At 43.0% G+C, this 23,605-nt stretch overlaps 1 protein-coding gene across 5 annotated transcripts in view; it reads right to left on the bottom strand.

Annotated features, from left to right (window-relative positions):
• stox2b (storkhead box 2b) overlaps positions 1 to 23,605 on the bottom strand; it is a 169,506-nt gene that overhangs the window by 25,611 nt on the left and 120,290 nt on the right. For 4 of the 5 annotated variants that reach the window (XM_073048090.1, XM_073048088.1, XM_073048092.1 and 1 more), the window contains one exon: positions 11,064 to 11,216. In XM_073048090.1, the coding sequence (XP_072904191.1) occupies positions 11,064 to 11,216 (153 nt within the window). Of the gene's footprint in view, positions 1 to 1,863; positions 1,956 to 11,063; positions 11,217 to 23,605 lie in introns of those variants that run through there. The other variant, XM_073048093.1, reaches the window with a different exon arrangement.

The raw sequence follows: 23,605 nt of genomic DNA, 5'->3' as shown, positions 1-23,605 counted from the left end.
TGAAGAACGGTTAGGGTTGTGCAGGTTTGATCCAGAAACTGGAATATCTGCTTTGAATGAACTTCCACACTGCTCTGGGACAGAAGATTCAACACTCTCTGAAGGAAATTTTGCTCATCTCGTTTCCAAATGGCCTGCCTCCTTATTCTGAGATTGTGACCCCTGGTTCTTAACTCTTCAGGCAGGGGAAACTTCTTCCTTGCATGATGTAAGAATTATGTAAATTTCAATGAGATCTCATCTCATTTTAAACTCTGGAGAATATATGCTTAGTCTGCTCAATCTCTCTTCACATGACTAACACTATTGCTGGAAGCAGTCTAGCAAGTCTTTGCTGTAATCCATCCAGGGCAAGCTTATTTTTGTTTAGGTAAGATGGCAAAATCATGGACAATAATTCAGATGCAAAATCTCACCACATCTTATAATCAATATCTTTTCTCCTAATGAAAAGCCTTTTGTAATAATGACCAACATACAATGTCTTTCTTACAGATTAATATATCTGCATTTTGCCTTTCACTGATTGGTACACAATGATGCACAAATACCTATGAACATTAACATTACCCAATCACTCAATAGATAAAAACACTCTCGTTTTCTGTTCATTTTCCACATTATATTTCATGTGCCATGTAATTTCCCAGTCAGTTTGATTTATAACCTTGATTCCTACTCACATTCTTCTCCTTATTCAGGATACCTCCTAACAAACAACACTAACAATGGAGAGGCCAGCAAAAGGTGGACGAGGTAAACTGAGTCAAAGCACAGTCAAGGCAAAGTCATGGTGTCCCTGAGAATGAGGGAAGTCCCGATGTTTGATCGATTTAAGTGCTTGGTTGAAATGGAAAGGTCGGGTATGGGCAGAATCATGGTGGTGGGGTCCAGGCCCCAGAGTGAAGAACATTTGGATGATTTAAACGCCGGGCCAGAAAAGGACCAGGGGCGAGGCAAGGGCTGGTTATGCTTGCTGCTCTGCGACATTTCCTTAGCTCTACGCTGAACGTCCGAGCTGGCCGTAGAGATGCCTCTGTGCATCTAAGGTCTGCGATGAACTATGCCTGTTGCCTGATCCAGCTGCAGTGATGTTCGGCTTTGCATTATTCGTAGAAATCTAGTTCTGAATGCTATTTGCTTACTTTTATTGTTTACACAACTTGTTTGTTTTCCCCCTCTCTGCATTGGGAGTTTGACAGTTGTCTTTTTTGTAATGGGTTCTGTCGGGGTTTCATTGTTTTAAAGCTGCCTGTAAGATAACAAATCTCAAGGCTGTATAATATGTACACACTTTGATAATAAATGTACTTTGAACCTTGAATCTTCTCTATGGGAAAATACAAGCACATCACCAATGTTGTCTGTGCCTTATCTAAATTTATTTATTTATTTATTGAGATACAGCACGAACTGGCCCTACCGGCTTTCAAACCACGCCGCCCAGCAAACCAGATTTAACCCTAACCTAATCACACGACAATTTACAATGACCAATTAACCAATTAAATAGAGATAAAACTGAACAAATAGCAGAAAATATTGGGGTAGTACCAGATAAGTGCCTCAACAATAGCGGCAATGCAGTGCCTAAATCAGAAGATACATGTAACAAGGATAATGCAATAATTATGGAAGGTTTTAAGCTACGTATAGATAGACTGGGCAAATCTACCTGGCAGCAAGAGAATGAGTGCCACTGAGTCGTGGCTTTCTATATCAGTTGTTGATTGAGGACAACAGCAATCGAATTAAATAAACAGTTGACGTTTTGGGTACAGACCCTTTTTCTGGGCCTGTCCCAAAGAAGTGTCTCAGCCTGAAATGCTAACCATTTATTAATTTCCATAGATGCTGCCTTACCTACTGGAGTTCCTCCAGCATTTTGTGTGAGTTCCTTCTTGTGCTTTTGCCTGAGGAACCAACAAGCGAACAGGCCATCTTAGATCTAGTGCTGGCCAATGAGAAACTATAATCAAGTCGTGAAGTGGTTTTAGGGAACTGTGATCATAATATGTTAAAATTTCATATAAAAATTAAACTGATTTAGTTGGATCTAAAACTGGATAGTAACTTAGAATAAAGCAAACTATAGAGAAACTGTATTAAAAGACAAGAAAATAAACCAGCAAGTGTACATTTAAGGAATGAAAGCACAGTCTAATGTAATATGGATCTCATCAAGGCAAAAGTACACAAACAGATAAGTGCCCAGTCACAAAAGTGACCCTGACCTGGAATTTCACGCTGACTTCTGCTCTCGGGGTCTCACGACTGGCCGCTAATCAATATACCAAGGAAGCGGCCTAGAGGACTAGCACGCCTTCAGGGTTACAGGATTTCATGGTTCTGGAGGTGGGTGGATGAGTTCAGTGCCTCCGCTGGAACCTGGGAGACGGAAGATCAGAAGCAGCGAGCTGGTTGCTCGCTGGCTGTGTGCCCAGAGACCCAAGTTCTTTGAGCACAGAGCTTGGAAAAAGCAACGCAACAGACTTTTAACATCATAAATCAGAGAGTGGCTTTGTTATGTCTCCCCGCTCACTATGAAACGGACACCTCTTTTTCCCTTATTAGGGAGAAAGAGATAGAGCCTGTGGTATGTTAAACTACTGGTTGAATGAGTAGTTTTTGGGGTACTGCAAGTCTGTGTCTTTATTGATACTTTGCTGCATGCCTGAGTGCTCGGTAGGGGGTACAGATGCTTTTTTTGCTGGTGGGGGAGGGGGGAGAATCATTGCTATGTTGCTGCTTATAACCATGTAACAATTACAGCACGGAAACAGGCCATTTCGGCCCTTCTAGTCCGTGCCAAACACTTACTCTGACCTATTCCCACTGACCCGCACTCAGCCCATAACCCTCCATTCCTTTCCTGTCCATATACCTATCCAATTTTACTTGAAATGACAATACCGAACCTGCCTCTACCACTTCTACTGGAAGCTCATTCCACACAGCTACCACTCTCTCTGAGTAAAGAAATTCCCCCTCGTGTTACCCTTAAACTTTTGCCCCCTAACTCTCAACTCATGTCCTCTTGTTTGAATCTCCCCTACTCTCAATGGAAAAAGCCTATCCACGTTAATTCTATCTATCCCCCTCATAATTTTAAATACCTCTATCAAGTCCCCCCTCAACCTTCTATGCTCCAAAGAATAAAGACCTAACTTGTTCAACCTTTCCCTGTAACTTAGGTGCTGAAACCCAGGTAACATTCTAGTAAATCCTCTCTGTGCTCTCTCTATTTTGTTGACATCTTTCCTATAATTTGGTGACCAGAACTGTACGCAATACTCCAAATTCGGCCTTACCAATGCCTTCTACAATCTTAACATTACATCTCAACTCCTATACTCAATGCTCTGATTTATAAAGGCCAACATACCAAAAGCTTTTTTCACCACCCTATCCATATGAGATTCCACTTTCAGGGAACTATGCACCATTATTCCTAGATCACTCTGTTCTACTGCATTCTTCAATGCCCTACCATTTACCATGTATGTCCTATTTGGATTATTCCTACCAAAATGTAGCACCTCACACTTATCAGCATTAAACTCCATCTGCCATCGTTCAGCCCACTCTTCTAACTGGCCTAAATCTCTCTGCAAGCTTTGAAAACCTACTTCATTATCCACAACACCACCTATCTTAGTATCATCTGCATACTTACTAATCCAATTTACCAGCCCATCATCCAGATCATTAATGTATATGACAAACAACATTGGACCCAGTACAGATCCCTGAGGCACACCACTAGTCACCGGCCTCCAACCTGACAAACAGTTATCCACCACTACTCTCTGGCATCTCCCATCCAGCCACTGTTGAATCCATTTTACTACTTCAATATTAATACCTAACGATTGAACCTTCCTAACTAACCTTCCATGCGGAACCTTGTCAAAGGCCTTACTGAAGTCGATATAGACAACATCCACTGCTTTACCCTCGTCAACTTTCCTTGTAACCTCTTCAAAAAATTCAATAAGATTTCTCAAACATGACCGTCCACGCACAAATTCATGTTGACTGTTCCTAATCAGACCCTGTCTATCCAGATAATTATATATACCATTTCTAAGAATACTTTCCATTAATTTACCTGCCACTGATGGCAAACTGACAGGCCTATAATTGCTAGGTTTACTCTTAGAACCCTTTTTAAACAACGGAACCACATGAGCAATACGCCAATCCTCCAGCACCATCCCCGTTTCTAATGACGTTTGAAATATTTCTGTCAGAGCTCCTGCTATTTCTACACTAACCTCCCTCTAGGTCCTAGGGAATATCCTGTCAGGACCCAGAGATTTATCCACTTTTATATTCCTTAAAAGTGCTAGTACTTCCTCCTCTTTAATCGTCATAGTTTCCATAACTTCCCTACTTGTTTCCCTTACCTTACACAATTCAATATCCTTCTCCTTAGTGAATACCGAAGAAAAGAAATTGTTCAAAATCTCCCCCATCTCTTTCGGCTCCACACATAGCTGTCCACTCTGATTCTCTAAGGGACCAATTTTGTCCCTCACTATCCTTTTGCTATTAATATAACTGTAGAAACCCTTTGGATTTATTTTCACCTTACTTGCCAAAGCAACCTCATATCTCCTTTTAGCTTTTCTAATTTCTTTCTTAAAATTCTTCTTACATTCTTTATATTCCTCGAGCAGCTCATTTACTCCATGCTGCCTATATTTATTGTAGATATCTCTCTTTTTCCTAACCAAGTTTCCAATATCCCTTGAACACCATGGTGCTCTCAAACTTTTAACCTTTCCTTTCAACCTAACAGGAACATAAAGATTCTGTACCCTCAAAATTTCACCTTTAAATGACCTCCATTTCTCTATTACATCCTTCCCATAAAACAAATTGTCCCAATCCACTCCTTCTAAATCCTTTTGCATCTCCTCAAAGTTAGCCTTTCTCCAATCAAAAATCTCAACCCTGGGTCCAGTCCTATCCTTCTCCATAATTATATTGAAACTAATGGCATTGTGATCACTGGACCCGAAGTGCTCCCCAACACATACCTCCGTCACCTGACCTATTTCATTCCCTAACAGAAGATCCAACACTGCCCCGTCTCTAGTTGGTACCTCTATGCATTGCTGCAAAAAACTATCCTGCACACACTTTACAAACTCCAAACCATCCATCCCTTTTACAGTATGGGCTTCCCAGTCTATGTGTGGAAAATTAAAATCTCCCACAATCACAACCTTGTGCTTAGTTCAAATATCTGCTATCTCCTTGCAAATTTGCTCCTCCAATTCTCGCTCCCCATTAGGTGGTCTATAATACACCCCTATAAGTGTTACTATACCTTTCCCCACCCAAATAGCCTCGCTAAACGAGCCCTCAAATCTATCCTGCCAGAGCACTGCTGCAATATTTTCTCTGACAAGCAACGCAACACCTCCCTCTCTGGTCCCTCCGATTCTATCACACCTGAAGCAACAAAATCCAGGAATATTTAGTTGCCAATCACACCCTTCCTGCAACCATGTTTCACTAATAGCTACAACATCATATCTCCAGGTATCAATCCATGCTCTAAGCTCAGCCACCTTTCTTACAATGCTCCTAGCATTAAAATAAATGCATTTAAGAAATTCTCTAACTCTTCCTCTCTGTTTATTTCTAACAGTACAAAGAATTTTACTGTCTTCTTTTTCTTCCTTCTCCCATACATCTGTTCCTACACTCTGGTTCCCCTCCCCCCTCATATTTAGTTTAAATCCACTGAAGCCTCTCTAGCAAACCTACCTACAAGAATATTTGTCCCCCTCCAGTTCAGATGTAAACCGTCCCGGCGGAACAGGTCCCTCCTTCCCTGGAAAACTGCCCAATTATCTGTAAATCTGAAGCCCTCCCTCCTGCACCAGCTTCAGGCACGTGTTGATCTGCACTATCTTACTATTTCTAAACCCGCCCGCACGTGGCACTGGTAGCAATCCTGAGATTGCTATCCTGGAGGTCCTGTCCTTTAACTTGGCACCTAGCTCCTTAAACTCACCTTTCAGGACGTCCTCACTCTTCCTACCCAGGTCATTGGTCCCTACATGGACCACGACATCCGGCTGCTCACCCCCCTCTTGAGAATACTAAGAACTCGATCCGAGATATCGCGGACCCTGGCACCAAGGAGGCAACAGACCATCCGGGATTCTCGATCTCTTCCACAGAACCTCCTATCTGTCCCCCTAACTATTGAATCCCCTATCACTACTGCTCTCCTCTTTTCCCTCCTTCCCTTCTGAGCTGAGAGTCCAGTCTTGGTGCCAGAGACGCAACCACTATAAGTTGTCCCTGGTAGGTTGTCCCCACCAACAGTATCCAAAACGGTATACTTATTGTTGATGGGAACAGCCACAGGGGTGCTCTGCTCTTCCAGTCTATTCCCCTTCCCTCTCCTGACAGTCACCCAACTACCTGTCTCCTGACTCCTAGGGGTGACTATCTCCCTGAAACTCCTGTCTATTTCTGCCTCTGCCACCCGAATGATCCGAAGTTCATCCAGCTCCAGCTCCAGTTCCCTAACACGGTTTGTCAGGAGCTGCAGCTGGATGCACCTTTTGCAGGTGTAGTCATCAGGGACAGCTGTGCTCGCCCTGACTTCCCACATACTGCAAACGGAGCACTCAACTGCCCTAACTGCTGCCTCCATTACCTACTCCTAAGCTAATTAGATTAATTAAAGGAGTTTACCCAGCCTTACCTCACCTGGAGTGAAGCTCGTACTCAGCCTCTGCTCACTATTTAAATTCTCCCGCTGCCTCACGGGCCGACTTTCACGCGCTTGCGCAGTCGTGCCCCGTTCAACCTCGCCTCTGCCAGATTGAGCCAAAGCCGTCCCACTCTTCCTCAGTCCACTCCAACGATGGCCACTGTATATGGCGGTCTTTCTTTTTAAACCTTTGGCGTGCTACGTCACACGCCTGCGCAGTCTAGCCTCTTTGCCACAATCAGTTAAGAAAGACAGCTTCTCTCCGAGCTTCTTTTACTTCTTCCCTCTCCACCTCTTGCTGCGATTTCTTATGCTTATGCATGGGAGGGGGAGCTGGGGGGGGGGGGCTTTGGGGTTCCAACATTTAACTCATTCATTCTTTGGGGCACTCCTCTGTTTTTGTGAATGGTTGTGAAGAAAAAGAATTTCAGGATGTATTTTGTATATATTTCTCTGACATTAAATGTACCTTGGAACCTTTGAGAATGTATATGCAAAGATTGGGAAAATTTCAGAATTCTGCAAGGGAGCTCCAAAAAAGACCAAGTAAAGAATAAATAGAATATTCCTTCAAGGCAGGCTAACATAGAAGAATTGATTGCATGGGGTCCAGGGGAAGATCACAGACTGGATTCATAATTGGCTCAGTGGTAGGATGGTCAAAGGTTGTTTCTCAGACTGGAGGTCTGTGTCTAGTGCTGTGAACAGGAGTTGGTGCTGGTACCTTTGCTGATTGTATTTTCTATACAGGTGGCCCCCGTTTTCTGAATGTTCGCTTTACAACAACTCGCTGTTATGAAGGACCTACATTGGTACCTGTTTTTGCTAACCAAAGAGGATTTTCGCTTTTACGAAAAAAAAGATGCCCGCTTTATAAGTGTGTTTACCTGAGAAAGACTACCATGACCATGAAACCTTGTGCAGGCAGTTGTTTGCGCATGCGTGTATGTGCATACGCATGTGTGTACATATGCGTATACGTGCACATGCATGTACGTGCCGATTTTTTTCCTCCAAATCGATTTTGGCTCTCTGCCTTCCTGATTTTGATAAGTGAAACTACGATACATACAATATTTCTACTTTATGTAGACTGTATATTTATCATATCATTCCTGTTTTTACTATATGTTCATGTTATTTTAGGTTTTATGTGTTCTTTGGTATGATTTGGTAGATTATTTTTTTGGGTCTGGGAACACTCAAAAATTTTTCCCATATAAATTAATGGTAATTGCTTCTTCGCTTTACGGCATTTCTGCTTACAAATGGTTTCAGCGGAACGCTCTACCTTCAGATAGCGAGGGAAACGTGAACATTTTGGATGTGAATGTATAAGACTTGGTTAGTAAGTTTGTGAATGATACTAAATTAGGTGGTCTTGTAGATGGTGTAGAAGGTTATGAAACAATGGGGGGGCATCTTCATCAGCTTAGTATGTGGGCTGACTGGCAAATGGGAAGTTAAGATGCAGTTATACATGATATTGGTGAGGTTTCTCTTGAAGCCTTGTGTACAGTTTTGGTAATATCTTTATAGTAAAGATATTAGCAAAAGCTGTTATCGCTGGCAGCGGAGGCCAAGATATCTGGTATATTTAAGGCACAGGTTGATAGATTCTTGATTAGTCTGGGCATGAAGGAATTTGAGGAGAAGGTGGGAGACTGGGGCTGAGAGAGAAATGGATCAGCCATGATGAAATGGTGGAGAAGGCTCGATGGGCCAAATGGCCTATTTCTGCTCCTATTATCTTATGGTTATTAAACTAGAAAGAGTGCCGAAAAGTTTGGATAAGCATATGGATGAGAGTTTAATAGAGGGGACTAAGCAGAAGACTAGTTAGGCCAAGTTGCCTGTTACTGTGCTGTAGTGCTTGATGACTTTATGACTCTATAAAAGATATACCAGGATATTTCCTAGACTTGGGGGCCTGAATTACAAGAAGAGGTTGCGCAGAGTTGGAACTTATTCCCTGAAGCACAGGAGATTGAGAGGTGACAAGCACTTCAGCAAGGGAAATCAAAAGGCAAAAAGGTGCCCTTGTGTACAAAGCACAAAACATTAGCAAATAGGTGCAGCAAGTAACCCAGAAGCAAATAGCATATTCTTCTTTATCGCGAAAGGTTTGAATATTATATATAACAAAAAGAGATTTTGTTACAGATGCACAGGGTGCAGGTCAGGCTATACCTGAAGTGCTGCACACCATTTTGGTGTGAAAAGATTCAGACTCATTTATTTATCACACATAAATCGAAACATACAGTGAAATGCATCGTTTGCATTAATTGCCAAAGCAACCCAAGGATGCGCCACACATTGTAGTGCCAACAGAGTTTGCCCATAGTTTTCAGCAGAACAACACAAGCAACATCAACAGCAATAAAACAAATCAAAAACAAGTGAAGCGTACAGTAGCACTGGACTTAATCCTACGGAGATTCACCAGGCGATTTCCTGGGATGGCAGGAGGCGGTCCTACCAGAAGAGGTAAAAAGCTTGGATCTGAATTCTTTGGAGTTTGGAAAGACAGAGAAGGAATTTGTAGAGGGTGCATTTTGGGATACTTGCACTAATTGGGAAGCCTTAGATAAGAGGGCATAATGCGCGAATGTTCCACCACAAGCCCTGGCTCTGCTGTTCTTCCTCCTCCAGTTTCATCACCAGTCCTTTGTAATGTCATTACTAAGGGTAACTATCAATACCTGTATTCTTGAGGCACCAATAAGCTGCCTTCAGTGAGGATGAGTACTGACTATTACTATTGCTGATATACATTACTTGTCAGCCCAAAAGAAAAACATACAATCATATATTAAATATGCAGGTCATATCAAAGAGTAATAATTCTGGCAGTCCATTTGCACGACCTAGTTAATGTGATCTAGTTATTTTTCAATGTGATCTTTCCCAGTATGAAACACTATTTTAAACACATTGGGTAGTCACTCATACTGGGCACTTCTAGCTCTTGCTCCTTCCTGTGCCTTTGATATGATTAAGCATGGGATGACATCCTAACAAAAGCAATGCTTCTCTTGGAGCACTGCAGTGTAACCAGGATAACACTGCCCATCCTCCCACTCTCACCTGGGGCTGCCTTCAGGCAAATCGCTGTTTGCCTTTAATTGTTCTCCACACCTCCCCCCCAACCTTCCCACTACCTTCCTGAAATCCCCGTGACCCCCTGGCTCACTCAAACCTGCACTTCTTGTGGCCTGACCTCAGTCTCCCAATTGTACTGCTGGAGTACAGAGACCAAACCAGATGATTCTACCCGGCTGCAGTACCCATCCCAGATATCCATCCGCTGCAGTAGTATTTCAAGGCCTCCCTGCCGTTTATAGTCAGGCAATTTGGCAAATCCGGAATGAGACTACAAAAGATTGCCCACAAACAACCCTGGAAATTGGAAATTGTAAAATCTAAAACAAACCATCTCCTGCAAATTCTAGTTGTACCCAGCAGAAGGATGGATTGCAGTTCACCGGTTCGTTTGCAAGTAAAGTTCTCCTACTGTGAATTCCCAATATTTCCCTTTATTTATTCTAAACAAGGTTTGTAGAAAGCAAAATTAGGGAGATTTTATTTTTACCATATTCACTTCTCTGGTGTTCAAATTAGTGCAAACAATCCAGCAACACTGATATACCACCCAGGTGTACTGCCTTCAGTAGAGGACTTCTGCAGTTACACCAAGCATGATTAGATGTAAAAGAAAACAACAGGGAACATTCTTTGTAGAATTATCTAATTGTACAGCTCATAAAGAGACCATTTGGCCCATTGAGGCCATTCTGGTGCTTAGTAAAGAAATCCTGTCAGTCCTGTTCCTGATAGCTCTTCAAATTACCCTCCCTAACTTCCTTCTGAAGGTGATAAACTGATTCGGTTTCATCCACTCTTAGAGGCTGTGAGATCCAATTCATGACCGCTTCCTAAGTAAGATGATTTTTCTTCACAGAAGCCTTTTAACTTTGGCACAAAGATTTTATTTAAATCTGTTTCTTATGGGAATAACTCCCCTCTATTTCCCTGTTGAAACTTGTCTTTATCTGGCATACCTCTATTTAATCTCCCAAACTTTCTTTTTGCTTAAAGGGAAAATAGCTAACTCTTTATTCTAAGGGTATGACCCCTATTGCAGACAGTAAGTGAAAGCATTATACCTGCCTCAATCTCATGAAAGAATTTTGTACATTTACTCAATCCTGAATGACACTAATAATGGCAAATTACCACAATAAATGCCACTTTACTATTGTAAATTACAACAGTAACAGCAGAATAATTTAGAAAATAGTTATTGCTGAAAACATACCTGGAAAGCAAGTGGCTAAATGTTCCATGAGGGCCTCATGTGTGACGGGTTTCCTTGAAGCATTCATTGCTGAGATGGCCAAGCAAAGAATTTCCCCAAGTGGAATAAACTGTGACTGACTGATGGGGGACATGCTGATTGGTGACACATCACCTATGGATCAGATACAGAAATAAACTTAATAAGATTTGTTGTAGAAAGACTCAAACCACATTTATCCTATTGAGAGGCAGATTGCCAAGTTCGCACAACTCATAAAATGAACCAGTATTGGTCAGACTGTGTGAACATTAACTGAAGCTTCTGAACTAAAGTGAATCACATGTGAAAAATAAATGTAGCAAAGCAGGTATATAAATCTGACCTACATCTTGTTAACTACCTCTTATTTCTACTGTGTCTCAACCAGAGTGTATTACGAATTCAGTCAATATCTATATGGAATACAATATTGTTATATGTAGGCCAAGAAATGGATTTGTATAATGCAATGCTTTTGGACATTGTACGTAAAAAAATTGTACTTTACAGCATGAAATGTCTCTGTTCTCAGAGTGGGTTAATGCAGTCATTTTCAGAAATAAACATTGCTGTGAAAATTTTATGTACCTCAGCACTTTCCAATTTGCCCCATCATATCAATAGCAGCACAACAGTAAAAATTCATCTCAAGTGAGATTATCAGCTGCACTAATCAGTGCATTATTCCCCGGTGAGTGAACCTGCTTTTAATAATGCTGAAGGATCTCATTAAACAATATTCATAAGGAAAGGTAAATCCATCCAAAAGTCACAGACAGAGTACTGCACAACTGTCTGCTGAGCAAACCTCAAGTAGACCAACTCTGACAAGGATCCCAGCCACTATTCCTCCAGATGGTTTCAGCATGCTCACCCTCAAAATTAATTGGCCAGCAGAGGCAAAATAAATCCAATTATAAAAAAGTGAGACCACATTTGACAGATTGAGGAAAAAATGGAGGAAGACATCTGATCAGAGGTGGCACAAGCAGTAGGAAGTTGCCAGGGAGATATCTGTCAGGGTGTGAGTGCCCATTGTAAGTGCCTACAAGGAAGGAAAATGCTCCTTCTGAGATTGCAAAGCTGCATTTACCAGAATAGATTCCTCATGTCACCAGCAGAGCATAATTTGACTTTGACCATATATATCTCAGCCCAGGCAGACTAGCGGATTTCCAAGCACGAGAGTCACCCCGCCTCTCGGTTCTAAGAACTGTACCACTTGTGTTTGTTTTCGAGGTACCCAACCAAACTGTTCTCAAAGTCAGGCTCACCCTCACACACCTTGCCTCTGGGTCTTTGTGGGCCGTCCCTAAGGAGTTATGTAGGTTACTCTGCTGCTCAATGTTGCTTTGCAAAAGTCAGAAAAAGTTAAGCCAGTAAACCTGTTTCTCCCCCCAGGGGTAGGTTTAGTTTAGAACTAAAGGGTATTTGTTTAACGAACACACACAAAATGCTGGAGGAACTCAGCAGGCCAGGCAGCATCTATGGAAAACAGTAGTCAACATTTTGGGGTCGAGACCAAGAAGAAGATGAGTCAAGAGTCAGAAGGTGGGGGGGGGATGGGGGGGAAAGAGGGAGAAACACAAAGTGATAGATGAAACTGGTAAGGGGACGGGGGTAGAAGTGAAGTAAAACGCTGGGAAGTTGATTGGTGAGAGAGCTACAGGGCAGGAGAAGGGGGAATCTAATAGAAGAGGACAGAAGGCCATGGAAGAAAGAAAAGTGGGAGGAGCACCAGAAAGAAGCGATGGGCATGCAAGATAAGGTGAAAGAGGGAAATAGGAATGGGAAATTGGGGGGGGGGTGCATTACCGGAAGTTCGAGAAATCGGTGTTCGTGCCATCAGGTTGGAGGCTACCCATAAGGTGTTGCTCCTCCAACCTGACTGTGGGCTCACTGCGACAACAGAGGAGGCAATGGGTTGACATGTCAGAATGGGAATTCTTTTCCATAGGTGCTGCCTGGCCTGCTGAGCTCCTTGGATTTCCAGCAGCTGCAGATATTCTCTTGCTTATGACTTGTTTAAGGTGACTGGTAGGCTTTTCACAGACAGGGTGATGGAACAGGCTGACAGAAGAAGGGGTAGCGGCAGATACAACTGCAGTATTAAAAGGTATTTGGATAGGTACTTAAGTAGGGAAGGTGTATGGGAATACAAGCTTTATACGTGCAAAAGGGTTTAATGGTAGGCAGTGCAGTCAGCGTGGCTGAGGTAGGCCGATAGTCTGCTTCCATGCTATATGATCCTATAGTCCAAAGGTGGGGAACCTTCCACCTCTTCCTGATGAAGATTCTGGGCATGAAATATTGATTGTTTCCCTCCATGGATGCTGCCGACTTGCTGAGGTGTGTGTGTGTGTGTGTGTGTGTGTGTGTGTGTGTGTGTGTGTGTGTGTGTGTGTGTGTGTGTGTGTGTGTGTGTGTGTGTGTGTGTGTGTGTGTGTGTGTGTGTGTGTGTGTGTGTGTGTGTGTGTGTGTGTGTGTGTGCATTGCTCAATATTTCCCACATCTGTAGACCGCCTTTGATCTCTGTGAATTGCGTGCTCACACTTGGAATGGGGAATGTGGCTGAAGGGTAGGGCTTCCAAAGTTTGGGAATTCATCACAGGCAGTCATACTCCTGCAGAAACATTGTAGGTAACTTGAGACACAGGGAGACATTAAGGGACTAGAGATGCTGGAATCTGGAGCAAAAAAAAAACTGAAGGAACTCAGAAGTTCAGACAGAAATGAACTCAGAAGGAAATGCACAATGTTCTGGGCCAAGATGCTTTATCTGAGTTGTTTTTGAGCCAGAAGAGAGCTGCGTTCTACACACAACTTTCTTCAGAAGCCTGTGCGTATTTTATTCCTCCTTTGGGAGGAGTCTGCCACCTCCCCTCCATCACTGCATCATACACTCATGACTTGGTAACATTCCCCAGTAGCTGAAAGAGAATTGTCTGTATTACACTCCAATCCTCTTGGGGCTTATTCCTCATTCGCAACTACTGTTGTGGAAAATTCACTTGTTAAACCTGAAGCAGAGAAGCACTGCATGTGAGAGACTGCAGGCACTGTTTTTGAATCGGTGCTGATGAATTTCACATTTAGGGGTTCCCAATCTGGGATCTAGACCCCTCAGTTAGTGGTAGGGGTCCAAGGCATAAATGGAGATAGTGAATCCCTGATTTAAAGCATTAGTGAGACTTTGAACATGGGAAAGAGGTGCAGAGCCATTTCTAAAGGAGTGTCTTTGGTTTATCCAGGGCCAGCTGACTTCAATGCTAACCACAGGAGCGATCTTGGCTGGACTCAGGTTATGAAGGAAAAGCACCTGCTGGTGAACTTACTTTCCATTACCATCAAGCAATCCCTGAGGCAAGACTGTGTATATAAATGCTGGACAAAGATGTGCTCACATTCAGTTGTGGCCCAATCAATCCGCAACCAAAATTCAGCAAGACACCGAGCTGGTGTCTGCATCTTCCGTTGCAAGCGTAGTGAGCAATTAAGAAGGCAAATTAAATATTGCAATGGAGCTGCAGTTTAGTGATAGGGAAAAATGATTTGTACCTTGCACAATTTCACAATCAGCAATAAGAAAATGGACTGATAATCAGAATCAGATTTAATATCACTGGCACATGTTGTGAAATTTGTTGTTTTGTGGCAGTGGTACAATGCCATACATAATTTTAAAAACTATAAATCACAATAAGGAATATTTATAAAATTAAATTAAATCAGTAGTGCAAGAAGTGAGGAAAATAAAAGAGTGAAAATACTGAGGGTTGATGGGTTCATTGTCCATTCAAGTGTGGCTTCCAGTTCAGAAGATGGCATCTCTAACAAAGAGGAACTCCCACTGGGCTACCCTGCTGCATCATCCTTGGTTTGTGCATTCAGAGCTCTGAAGAGACACTAGACCCTGGGTCATTTTTCACTGCAGAGCATATAACTGAGCAAATGTTGATTTGGAACTACAGGTCTTCCCCGGTTTAGGGGACACCCAAACATTCAAATGAGAGTTTGGGAGATTGACAGGGTGGATTTGCTGGCTGCTGAGGAGATGCATGTGTCTTCTGTCGTGTTTGTGACAATATATGACTGGCGAGTTAAATGCCCTGGTTTACTACAATTTGCATTTGATTGGCCTATGTTTTAATTGAAATATGTGGGCGGGTGGCCACAGTTTTGACTTACAAACAGTTCAGAGGAACAAAAGCCTGCCGCATCTTGGGGAGAACCTATACAGTACCTATCCATCATTGCTGCCAGGGATAAACCCTGGACTTTACCCACCCAACAGAACTATAGGAACACCTTCACCTAGAGCACAGCAGCAGTTCAAGGAAGGCCATTGCAACCTTCTCAAGGACGTCAGAGAATGGGCAATAAATGCGAGCTTTATCAGCAATGCCCAGAACCTGAAAAGTGACCGAAAATGGTAGCTATGAGGAACTTCTGAAACAGTTCTGATGAAATAAAAATTATCAATTGTTTTAATTGATAACACATGTTCACCGACTGTGAGGGGTACTGACCGATATGACAAGATCACAAAAAGGAGGTTCACTAATTCAAGTTACCCTATGTAAAGAGTCTGAATACATGATTACTATCAAAAAGGCCAGAAGTAACCCATCACCTTTCCATATCCCAAGATCAACACAAAGATTTATGCTTTACTTGTGTGGTAGCTGTTGCTACTTCACACTGACACTGAAGTTCAGACTGTCTACCCGTGTAGGGTAATGTAATGGGTGACAGATGATCCATATTGTTTATAATCAGAATGGTTCTACATAATTCACTAACATCATCACTGAGTTTTGTCTTCACTTTAAAGAGACGGCACCTGATGTAATGACGTCAGCGAAAGGCAACTGCTTTTATTTTAGTTCGTAATGGAAGTAAACGACTGCAGCTTATGTTAAGCACATGTTTTAATCACGGATTCCTACACCTGCACATCTGACATCAGGTATTGTTTGCAGGTGCACCGGGGATGCCTGTATTCATGAATATGGACAAGCTCCCACACCAGCTGAATCCCTCTTAATGCCATTGTTTCCCACAGCAGAAATCAACCAAAAGGCAAATACATGGCAAAAACACCTTCCCATTTACACATGGGGGGGGGGGGGGGGAGGAGAGAGAGATGGGGGAAGAGGGAAGAGAGCAGGGGTGGAGCGCGGGAGGAGGGGAGTGGAGGGGGGAGCGGAGGGGAGAAACAGGAGAGAGAATTTGATGAAACATTTTGATTAAGTTTCATTGACCTGGAATTTTAATTATCTCCCCATAGATGCTGGCCATCATACTGAGTATTTCTGGTATTTTCTATTTTATTTTCTAAAATTAGCAGTGAATTGTAGACATCAGCTGTTAATGTAAATCCAATAAGCATTTGTTATTCTCCATTACTTGTGTACTTAATTCATTTTTATAATTCTGAATACATTAAATAATGTCATCAGTTTAAACAAAGTGTCTTATCTGTTACAGATACTGCAAAATATGTTTTGTTGTACTTTGTTCTACAAAATATGACCATAAGACACAAGAGCAGAATTAGGCCATTTTGCCCATCGCTTGCTCCACCATTCCATCACAACAGATTTATTTTCCCTTGTAACCTCATTCTCCTGCATTCTCCCCATAACTTTTGATGCCTTTTCCAATGTAGAACCTATCAACCTCCACTTTAAATATACCCAATGACTTGGCCTATGGTATATTTGCTAGGTTTCAATTGGATTCCCCCCCCCCCCCCCCCCACACCATTCTTCTAAATTTCGGTGAGTATTGAACACTCCTCATACATTAACCCTTTCATTTCTAGGATCCTTCTTATAAACCTCCTTTGGACCTTCTCCAATGCCAGCACATCTTTTCTTAGATAAGAGACTCAAAACTGTTCACAATACTTCAAATACAGTCTGACCAAAGCCTTATAAAGCCTCAGCATTACATCCTTCCTTTTATATTCCAGTCCTCTTGAAATTAATGCTTATATTGCATTTGCCTTCCTTACTGTAACGTATCTGGCAAAGCTCCCAAACAACATCAACACAATTATCGGCAACCTTTTGCCTGTAAAAACCGCTTCTCCTCATTCCACAGTGGAAGAGCTAATGAAGGAAGTAGGCTTGTGCACAGAGCGACTGGGGCAAGTCTTGTATTTGGGCCTTGAGGACAATTCAACTTTTCATCAAGGCTCATGTATTAAAGAAAGGTACACTGGCTCCATATCCATGACCACCAGCTCAGCATGGCTAGGTCACTGGAGAGAAACCAACCAAATAACAACTATTGCTTCAGAATTAGAATCAAAATTATTGTCACTGACATTGGTCATGAAACTTGTTCTTTAGCAGCAGTACAGTGCAGGCAAACAAATTACTGTAAGTTACATTAAAATATGTATGTATAAGATAGATAGAGCAAAAGATTGATGCCAGAATTCATGGACTGCTCAGAAATCTCATGGAAGACGGAAAGAAACTGCTCCCAAAACATAAGAGTGTGGGCCTCCAGACTCCCACACGTCCTCCCCAATGGTAGCAATGAGAAGAAGGCATGTCCCAGATGGTGAGGTTCCCCAGTGATGAACGCCAGCCTCTCAAGGCAGCACCCTTTGAAGCTATCTGTAATGGTGAAGAGATTCATGTCCGTGATGGAGCAGGCCAATTCTACAATCCTCCGAAGCCTCTGAGAATCCTGGGATCATTCTTGTGAACCTCCTCTGGACCCTCTCCATTGCCAGCACATCCTGCTGGCTCCAAACCGCTCACAATACAGTTTGTTCAATACCTAATAAAGCCTCAGCATTACATCCTTACTTTTATATTCTAGTCCGCTCAAAATGTTTGCTAACATTGCATTTGCCTTCCTTATCACCCTGCAAGTTAACCTTTAGGGAATCCTGCACTAGGGTCCTAAGTCACTTTGCATTTCTAATTTCTGACTTTGCTCCCTGTTTAGAAAAATAGTCCCACCTTTATTCCTTCTACTGATCACACACTTCCCTGCACTATATTCCTTTGCAATCAGAATCAGGTCTAATATTTTTGCAATCTAATACCAATCATAGCGTAATTTGCAAGTAGTCAGACTAGGGAAAAGTAGGCCAGCATTAACTAGATTTTACTTTCTACATTGTTTACTTTCTCAGTTACAAAAAAAAGTAAACTACCACGTTTTCCTGACAGTTAGGCTCAGTAGCACTGACACTGGTAATCATCAATACCACAACATCTTCCCACAGCACCTTCTCATGCACTTGCACAGAGTGCTACACCTGTCCTTTTTACCTCCTGCCTTCCAGGTCCACAACACTCAATCCAAGTGAATCTGTGATTTAACTGCACATCTTCCAAGTCAATGTAAGGCACTCACAGCTTGCAATGTGTGTGGAGAAACTAGATTTTAATTCAAGTTTAGTGTCAATCTGATTGTACATGTATACAACCAACAAAACAATGTTCCTCCAGACCACGGTACACCCACAAAGCATACATCACACACAGCACATAAAAACAAAATATTACCACAAGTTCATGTAGTGCGCAGCACAGGTAAACAGGAAACAGTACAGTATACAGCTCCATGCCATAGTGACGGGACTTCGGTGGTGGCAGGGTATCATTAGTCTTGCAGCCTGAGGGAAGAAGCTGTTACCCAGTCTGGCAGACCTAGTCCTGCCATCTTGGGATGGGAGGTACAGATCGCTAACAATGCTTTGGTCCCTTCGTATACAACGCTCCCAGTAGATGTCACAAATGGGGAGTGGGGGGGGGGGGGGGTGGAAGAGACCCTGGTGATCCTCTCAGCTTTTTCAGACTGAGTGACTGCTTTGCAGTGTACCTCTGATCAGCTTGCAAGTGTGACCTTCATAATTCCTGCTGTGTCCAATGTGACCTGTCAGTCAGCAATCGTTATAATTATAATCTGCTGCCATCATAAAGTTGTTGGGTTTCCTAGATTGCAATCAAGGCTGATGGGTTAATCATGTTTGTACTCTTGGTACCTGTCCTTGGAGGCTGTTAATTTATACCTCTCTGACTCAAAACAATTAAGACTTTGCAAAGATGAAGTTCCACAATTTCAGCAGGTACAGTTTAATTAAAGATTAGACATTAGTGCAGAGAAATTTCAGGACCATTTTGATGGATTTTCCTGCTTTGGAATGCCTGGAAAGTAAGGTAGGGGGATTGGATGAGCCAAGTGTCAAACAATGGAGGTCAGTAAACTTCCCAAACTGCTCTGCTCAAGGTGAATTTCTGCTGGAAGTTAACAAATTGGAGATCTTTGGGAGCGCAGTATCTAGTACATGGGTCAGTGTATTCTGACTGGTTGCATCACCGCCTGGTGTGGAAGCTCCAGCGCATTGGATCAAAAGAGGCTGCAGAGAGTTGTAGACTCAGACAGCCCCATCACAGGCTCAAGCCTATCCACTGTCAAGGGCAAATGCAAAAGGCAGTACTTCAATTATGGTAATATAATCCAAATATAAACAGAAATTATTGATCTGCAGAAATTATTCACATAAGAAGAGGAGAATAGCGCTTTCAAACAAGAGCTACTATGGATGGTACACTTCTTATTTTCCTAATGACTAAAGATTTGGCCCACTGAGTTTGTGATATATTTCCAAACAATCCGATCAATCACATTCCTCTGCTTACACTTTCGTATAGATTATCATATGACTCACCTACACCTCTAGTAATTTATCAATCCAGCACATCAATGGGATATGGGAGGGAACCAGAGAACCATGGGAACTCCCGCAATCACAGGGAGAACTAGCAGACGGTACTGAAAAACAGATTTGAACCTAGGTTGCTGGAGCTGCATACCAAGATGTACCCTTGATCTCTCAGTCTACCTCTTCATGGCCCTTTCACCTTATTGATCTGCGGGTACTGTACTTTCTCTGTGAAGGCCAATTTACACTCCTGTGTTGAATCTACGCCATAGGTACCGCGTTCCCTACGCCATAGGGTGACGTGCACCTCCCCAAGAAAGTAACTCGTGTCACGGCGATGCAGATCTCAACAACTGCGATTGGCCCGTTTGGTGGCATCGCATTTCCTCCTACGCAGTTCCGGTTGCTTCTTCTCCACCATGTCTGTACACCGATGCGAAATAGATGAACCAAATCATCAAATCTACCTGCTGACATGCGAAAATGTTTGAAATGCATTTCCTCATCCATGTCTCTCAGGAAGAAAATCAACACGGTGGCATAGAAACTCCACCGCCAACTGGCGTTTAGGCGCACACCAAAGCATGCTCACTACGGCGTAGCCCATACGCAGAAGTATAAATCAGCCTTAACTGTACCACTCTTGTTATATTACTGATTGTATTACTGCAGTGTACTTGTGTTCAGTATGATCTGACCGGATGGTGTGCTCAAGCTTTAGCTGCATCACTGTACATGTGACAAAAACAATCCAAATACTGTAATATCACCAACACTATCATCACAAAATCCTCCAAACCCAATGTCAGTGCCTACCCACAGGGTAGCATCAAGGCGCGACGACACTTACTGACTCCAATTCACTCACGTGCCTGACATCAGATTCCAAAAACAGGCATTCCCTTCCCCACCGCCCACACGGGCTGTCGCTATGTTGAATGCTCTGATGCTGCTTTGTTCTCCACAGCAAGATGCAGTCAATCAATCTGTGGCCACTTTTCTTAACAATGGAAAGAGAGCTTTTAAAAAAAACCTCGAGCTGCTACAGTGTCAAATATATTGCTAATGAGCTTCATGAACAGACAGTTCTACTTGTAGGGAAATGTGGAACACAAATTTGATGCAGAAGAGCAAAATGCACCTGGCAGTGGACTGGATACCCTTCTACAAACCTCTTTTGGGTATGAATTCTCCCTCCACCCATAGTCCACTGACTATTGTCAGTGTGGTGTAGATTATGGCTCAGCCTGCATTTTTATTCCAAACACTGCTCTGAAGATACAGAGCAAAAATAAAACCCAGCTGCGGGAGGTACAGATGCAAGGTCTTGATCCAAAACGTTGACCGTTTCTTTCTTCTACAGATGCTGTTTGACTCACTGAAATCCCCCAGCAATTGTTTCTTTTGCTCCAGATTCCAGCACCGGCAGTCTAGTTTCTACCAGTAGAACAACTCAGGTCTAGTGCCTGGAAGTTTAAACACTTGTGCACATTGTTGTTTGCTAACTCCCTTTGCGATGTCCACCATTGAGTAGCAACGTCGTCACTCCCTCAACGTGACAGTGGCACAAGAAATCCCAGCCAACAGGCAGTGCTATCTAATACTGTATAAGTGCATGGCTAATTTCTCATTGCATGAAAATCAAATCATGTACTACCAATGTTCTTTTTTTTTTGGCTGTTTCTTAAGTCGAGTACAAGGCTCTCACTCTGTGGTTCTGAGGTCAATGCATGAAGCATGGAATCTGCCACAGGTGGGCGACTGGAGAAACTGATGAGTGGGTACAAAGTGAGGTGGTGTGTTGCTTCTGCCCTTTCCACTGGGCTTCCTCTAACTCCCAACAACAGGATACAAGGTGCTTGGTGCCAGCCCCCCACCCCCCCCCATGCTCCTTCTCCATTATGAGTGGTAAAGGACTAGGGATTCCCAAAAGTTGCTTGCATCAAGGCTGGCATACATTCCTGGCTTACCAGGCATCAGTAACTCCAGGTCTCCTCTATGCTTCCGAAACTTGCATTAGTTCCAGAGGATAACTCAAAACTCTGGAGTGATATCAGAAACACAATCACTACAAAATCCTCCAAATCCATGGGCAATGAACCAGTGTCAGTGCCTACCCAGAGGCTAGCATCAAGGCTCGAGGACATTCAGCTGAATTCTCTGGGCAGGCCACATCACTCACATGCCTGGCAACAGACTCCAAAAGAGGCACATTCCATGCTCACACGACTCTGTGTAAAGAACTTACCGCTGACATTACCTCCCCGTACTTCCCTCCAATCACCTCAAAATTACACTTCCTCAGATTAGCCAGTTTCGCCCAACAAAAATACCTCTGGCTATCCCCTCTATCTATGCCTCTTATCATAGAAACTATTTTTGTTTAGAGTGAAGATGTAAGAGACAACTATTGCTGGGATCTGGAGCACCATTCTGCTGAAGGAATGCAGTGAGCTGAGTCGCATTTGTGGAAAGGAAAGGAGTTGTCGATGTTTTGGGTTGAAGCCCTGCACCAGGACGGAGTGGAAAGGGAAGACAGCCAGTAAAGCAGGGTGAGGAATGGATGACCACTATCTTATCACTGCCCCTTTTGCTTTTTATACTGGCCATCTTCCTTCTACCCCACCACTCTGCCCGCAACTGCTCGACCTGCTGAGTTCCTGCAGCAGAGAAGCCTTTTTTTTTAAAAAAGGGAGGTGGTCCAGAGACGTCTTTAGAGCATTCTGACACATTAACAGGCATATAGCAGCCTCTACTTTAGGAGGATTAAATGGTTAGCTGTTTCCATCACAACTGTAGCCATCTGCCTCGAATCACAATGAAGCTATTTACACGTGTAACAAGACACCTCACTTTACTCTGAAAGGTCTATTCAGGTGGCTCTGAGGATTATAGTTGGGATCTTCTGGTTTATAGCATCGCATTGGAAATTATACTGACCTATCTCATGTTCCAGTCCAGAAATGTTTCCTTCTGAACATTTTACGACCTAGGTGAAGAAAGTGCATGTCATTGCTTAGCAGCTTCCCCCCCCCCCTTTATGCATTGTTTTCATCTGCTCCTGGTTTTAAAAATATAAAACGTTTCTCTGACATGTTGCTTAAATATATTTACAATAGCAGTGCATTCATGAATTGCTAACTATCTAGTTTTTTTTGGGTGAAACTGTGTTAATGCAACTTTGTTCGACACAGCTCAGCAAGTTTGATGCAGAGGTCAACAGCTGCTCCAGAACTGCTAGGCCAAAAGCATCCACTACTGAGGCCTAGACCTGTCACACATAGGAAGCAGCTCACCCTGAGTCGGCACCACATACCAGGCTTGTTGCTGTTTAATAGTAGACGTTCAGCAGGTCCGACCTAGATGGAGAGCGAGGTGAACCTCTTGTACTTCCACAGGATTGCTGGCCTGGCTGCCATAAACAATATCCCGGTGTGGCGCCATGTATAGTCTAGGCTGATCTGTTAGCCGGCTGGTGGCATTGTGGCATCAGTGCCGGACTTAGGAGCGAAGGCTCCTGAGTTCAAATCCAGCCGGCTCCCTTGCACGCTTTCCATCCATGCTGGATTGAGTGTCGAGCTAGCAACTCGGCCTTGTAAAAACAAGAAAGCCTGCTTAAAAAAAACACCGTCACGACGGCATCCTGATGACTCCACTCAAAGTTAAGGGCTTTCTTCTTCTTCTGATCTATTAAGCCAAGGTGAAAATGAAAATGCAGGGGTGTTTGGCTCTAAAAGCCAAGCCCCTCAACACCTAGCAATGCATTTTCACTGGGCTGGAAAAGGTGGTTTATCACTTACAGGAAATTAACATTTGACGAACTACA

The sequence above is a fragment of the Hemitrygon akajei genome, chromosome 6 (genome assembly GCF_048418815.1).
Source record: "Hemitrygon akajei chromosome 6, sHemAka1.3, whole genome shotgun sequence".
In the NCBI taxonomy this organism is placed as follows: Eukaryota; Metazoa; Chordata; class Chondrichthyes; order Myliobatiformes; family Dasyatidae; genus Hemitrygon; species Hemitrygon akajei.
The sequence above is the reverse complement of the archived record's forward strand: the minus strand, read 5'-3'. Positions and strand labels throughout refer to the sequence as shown.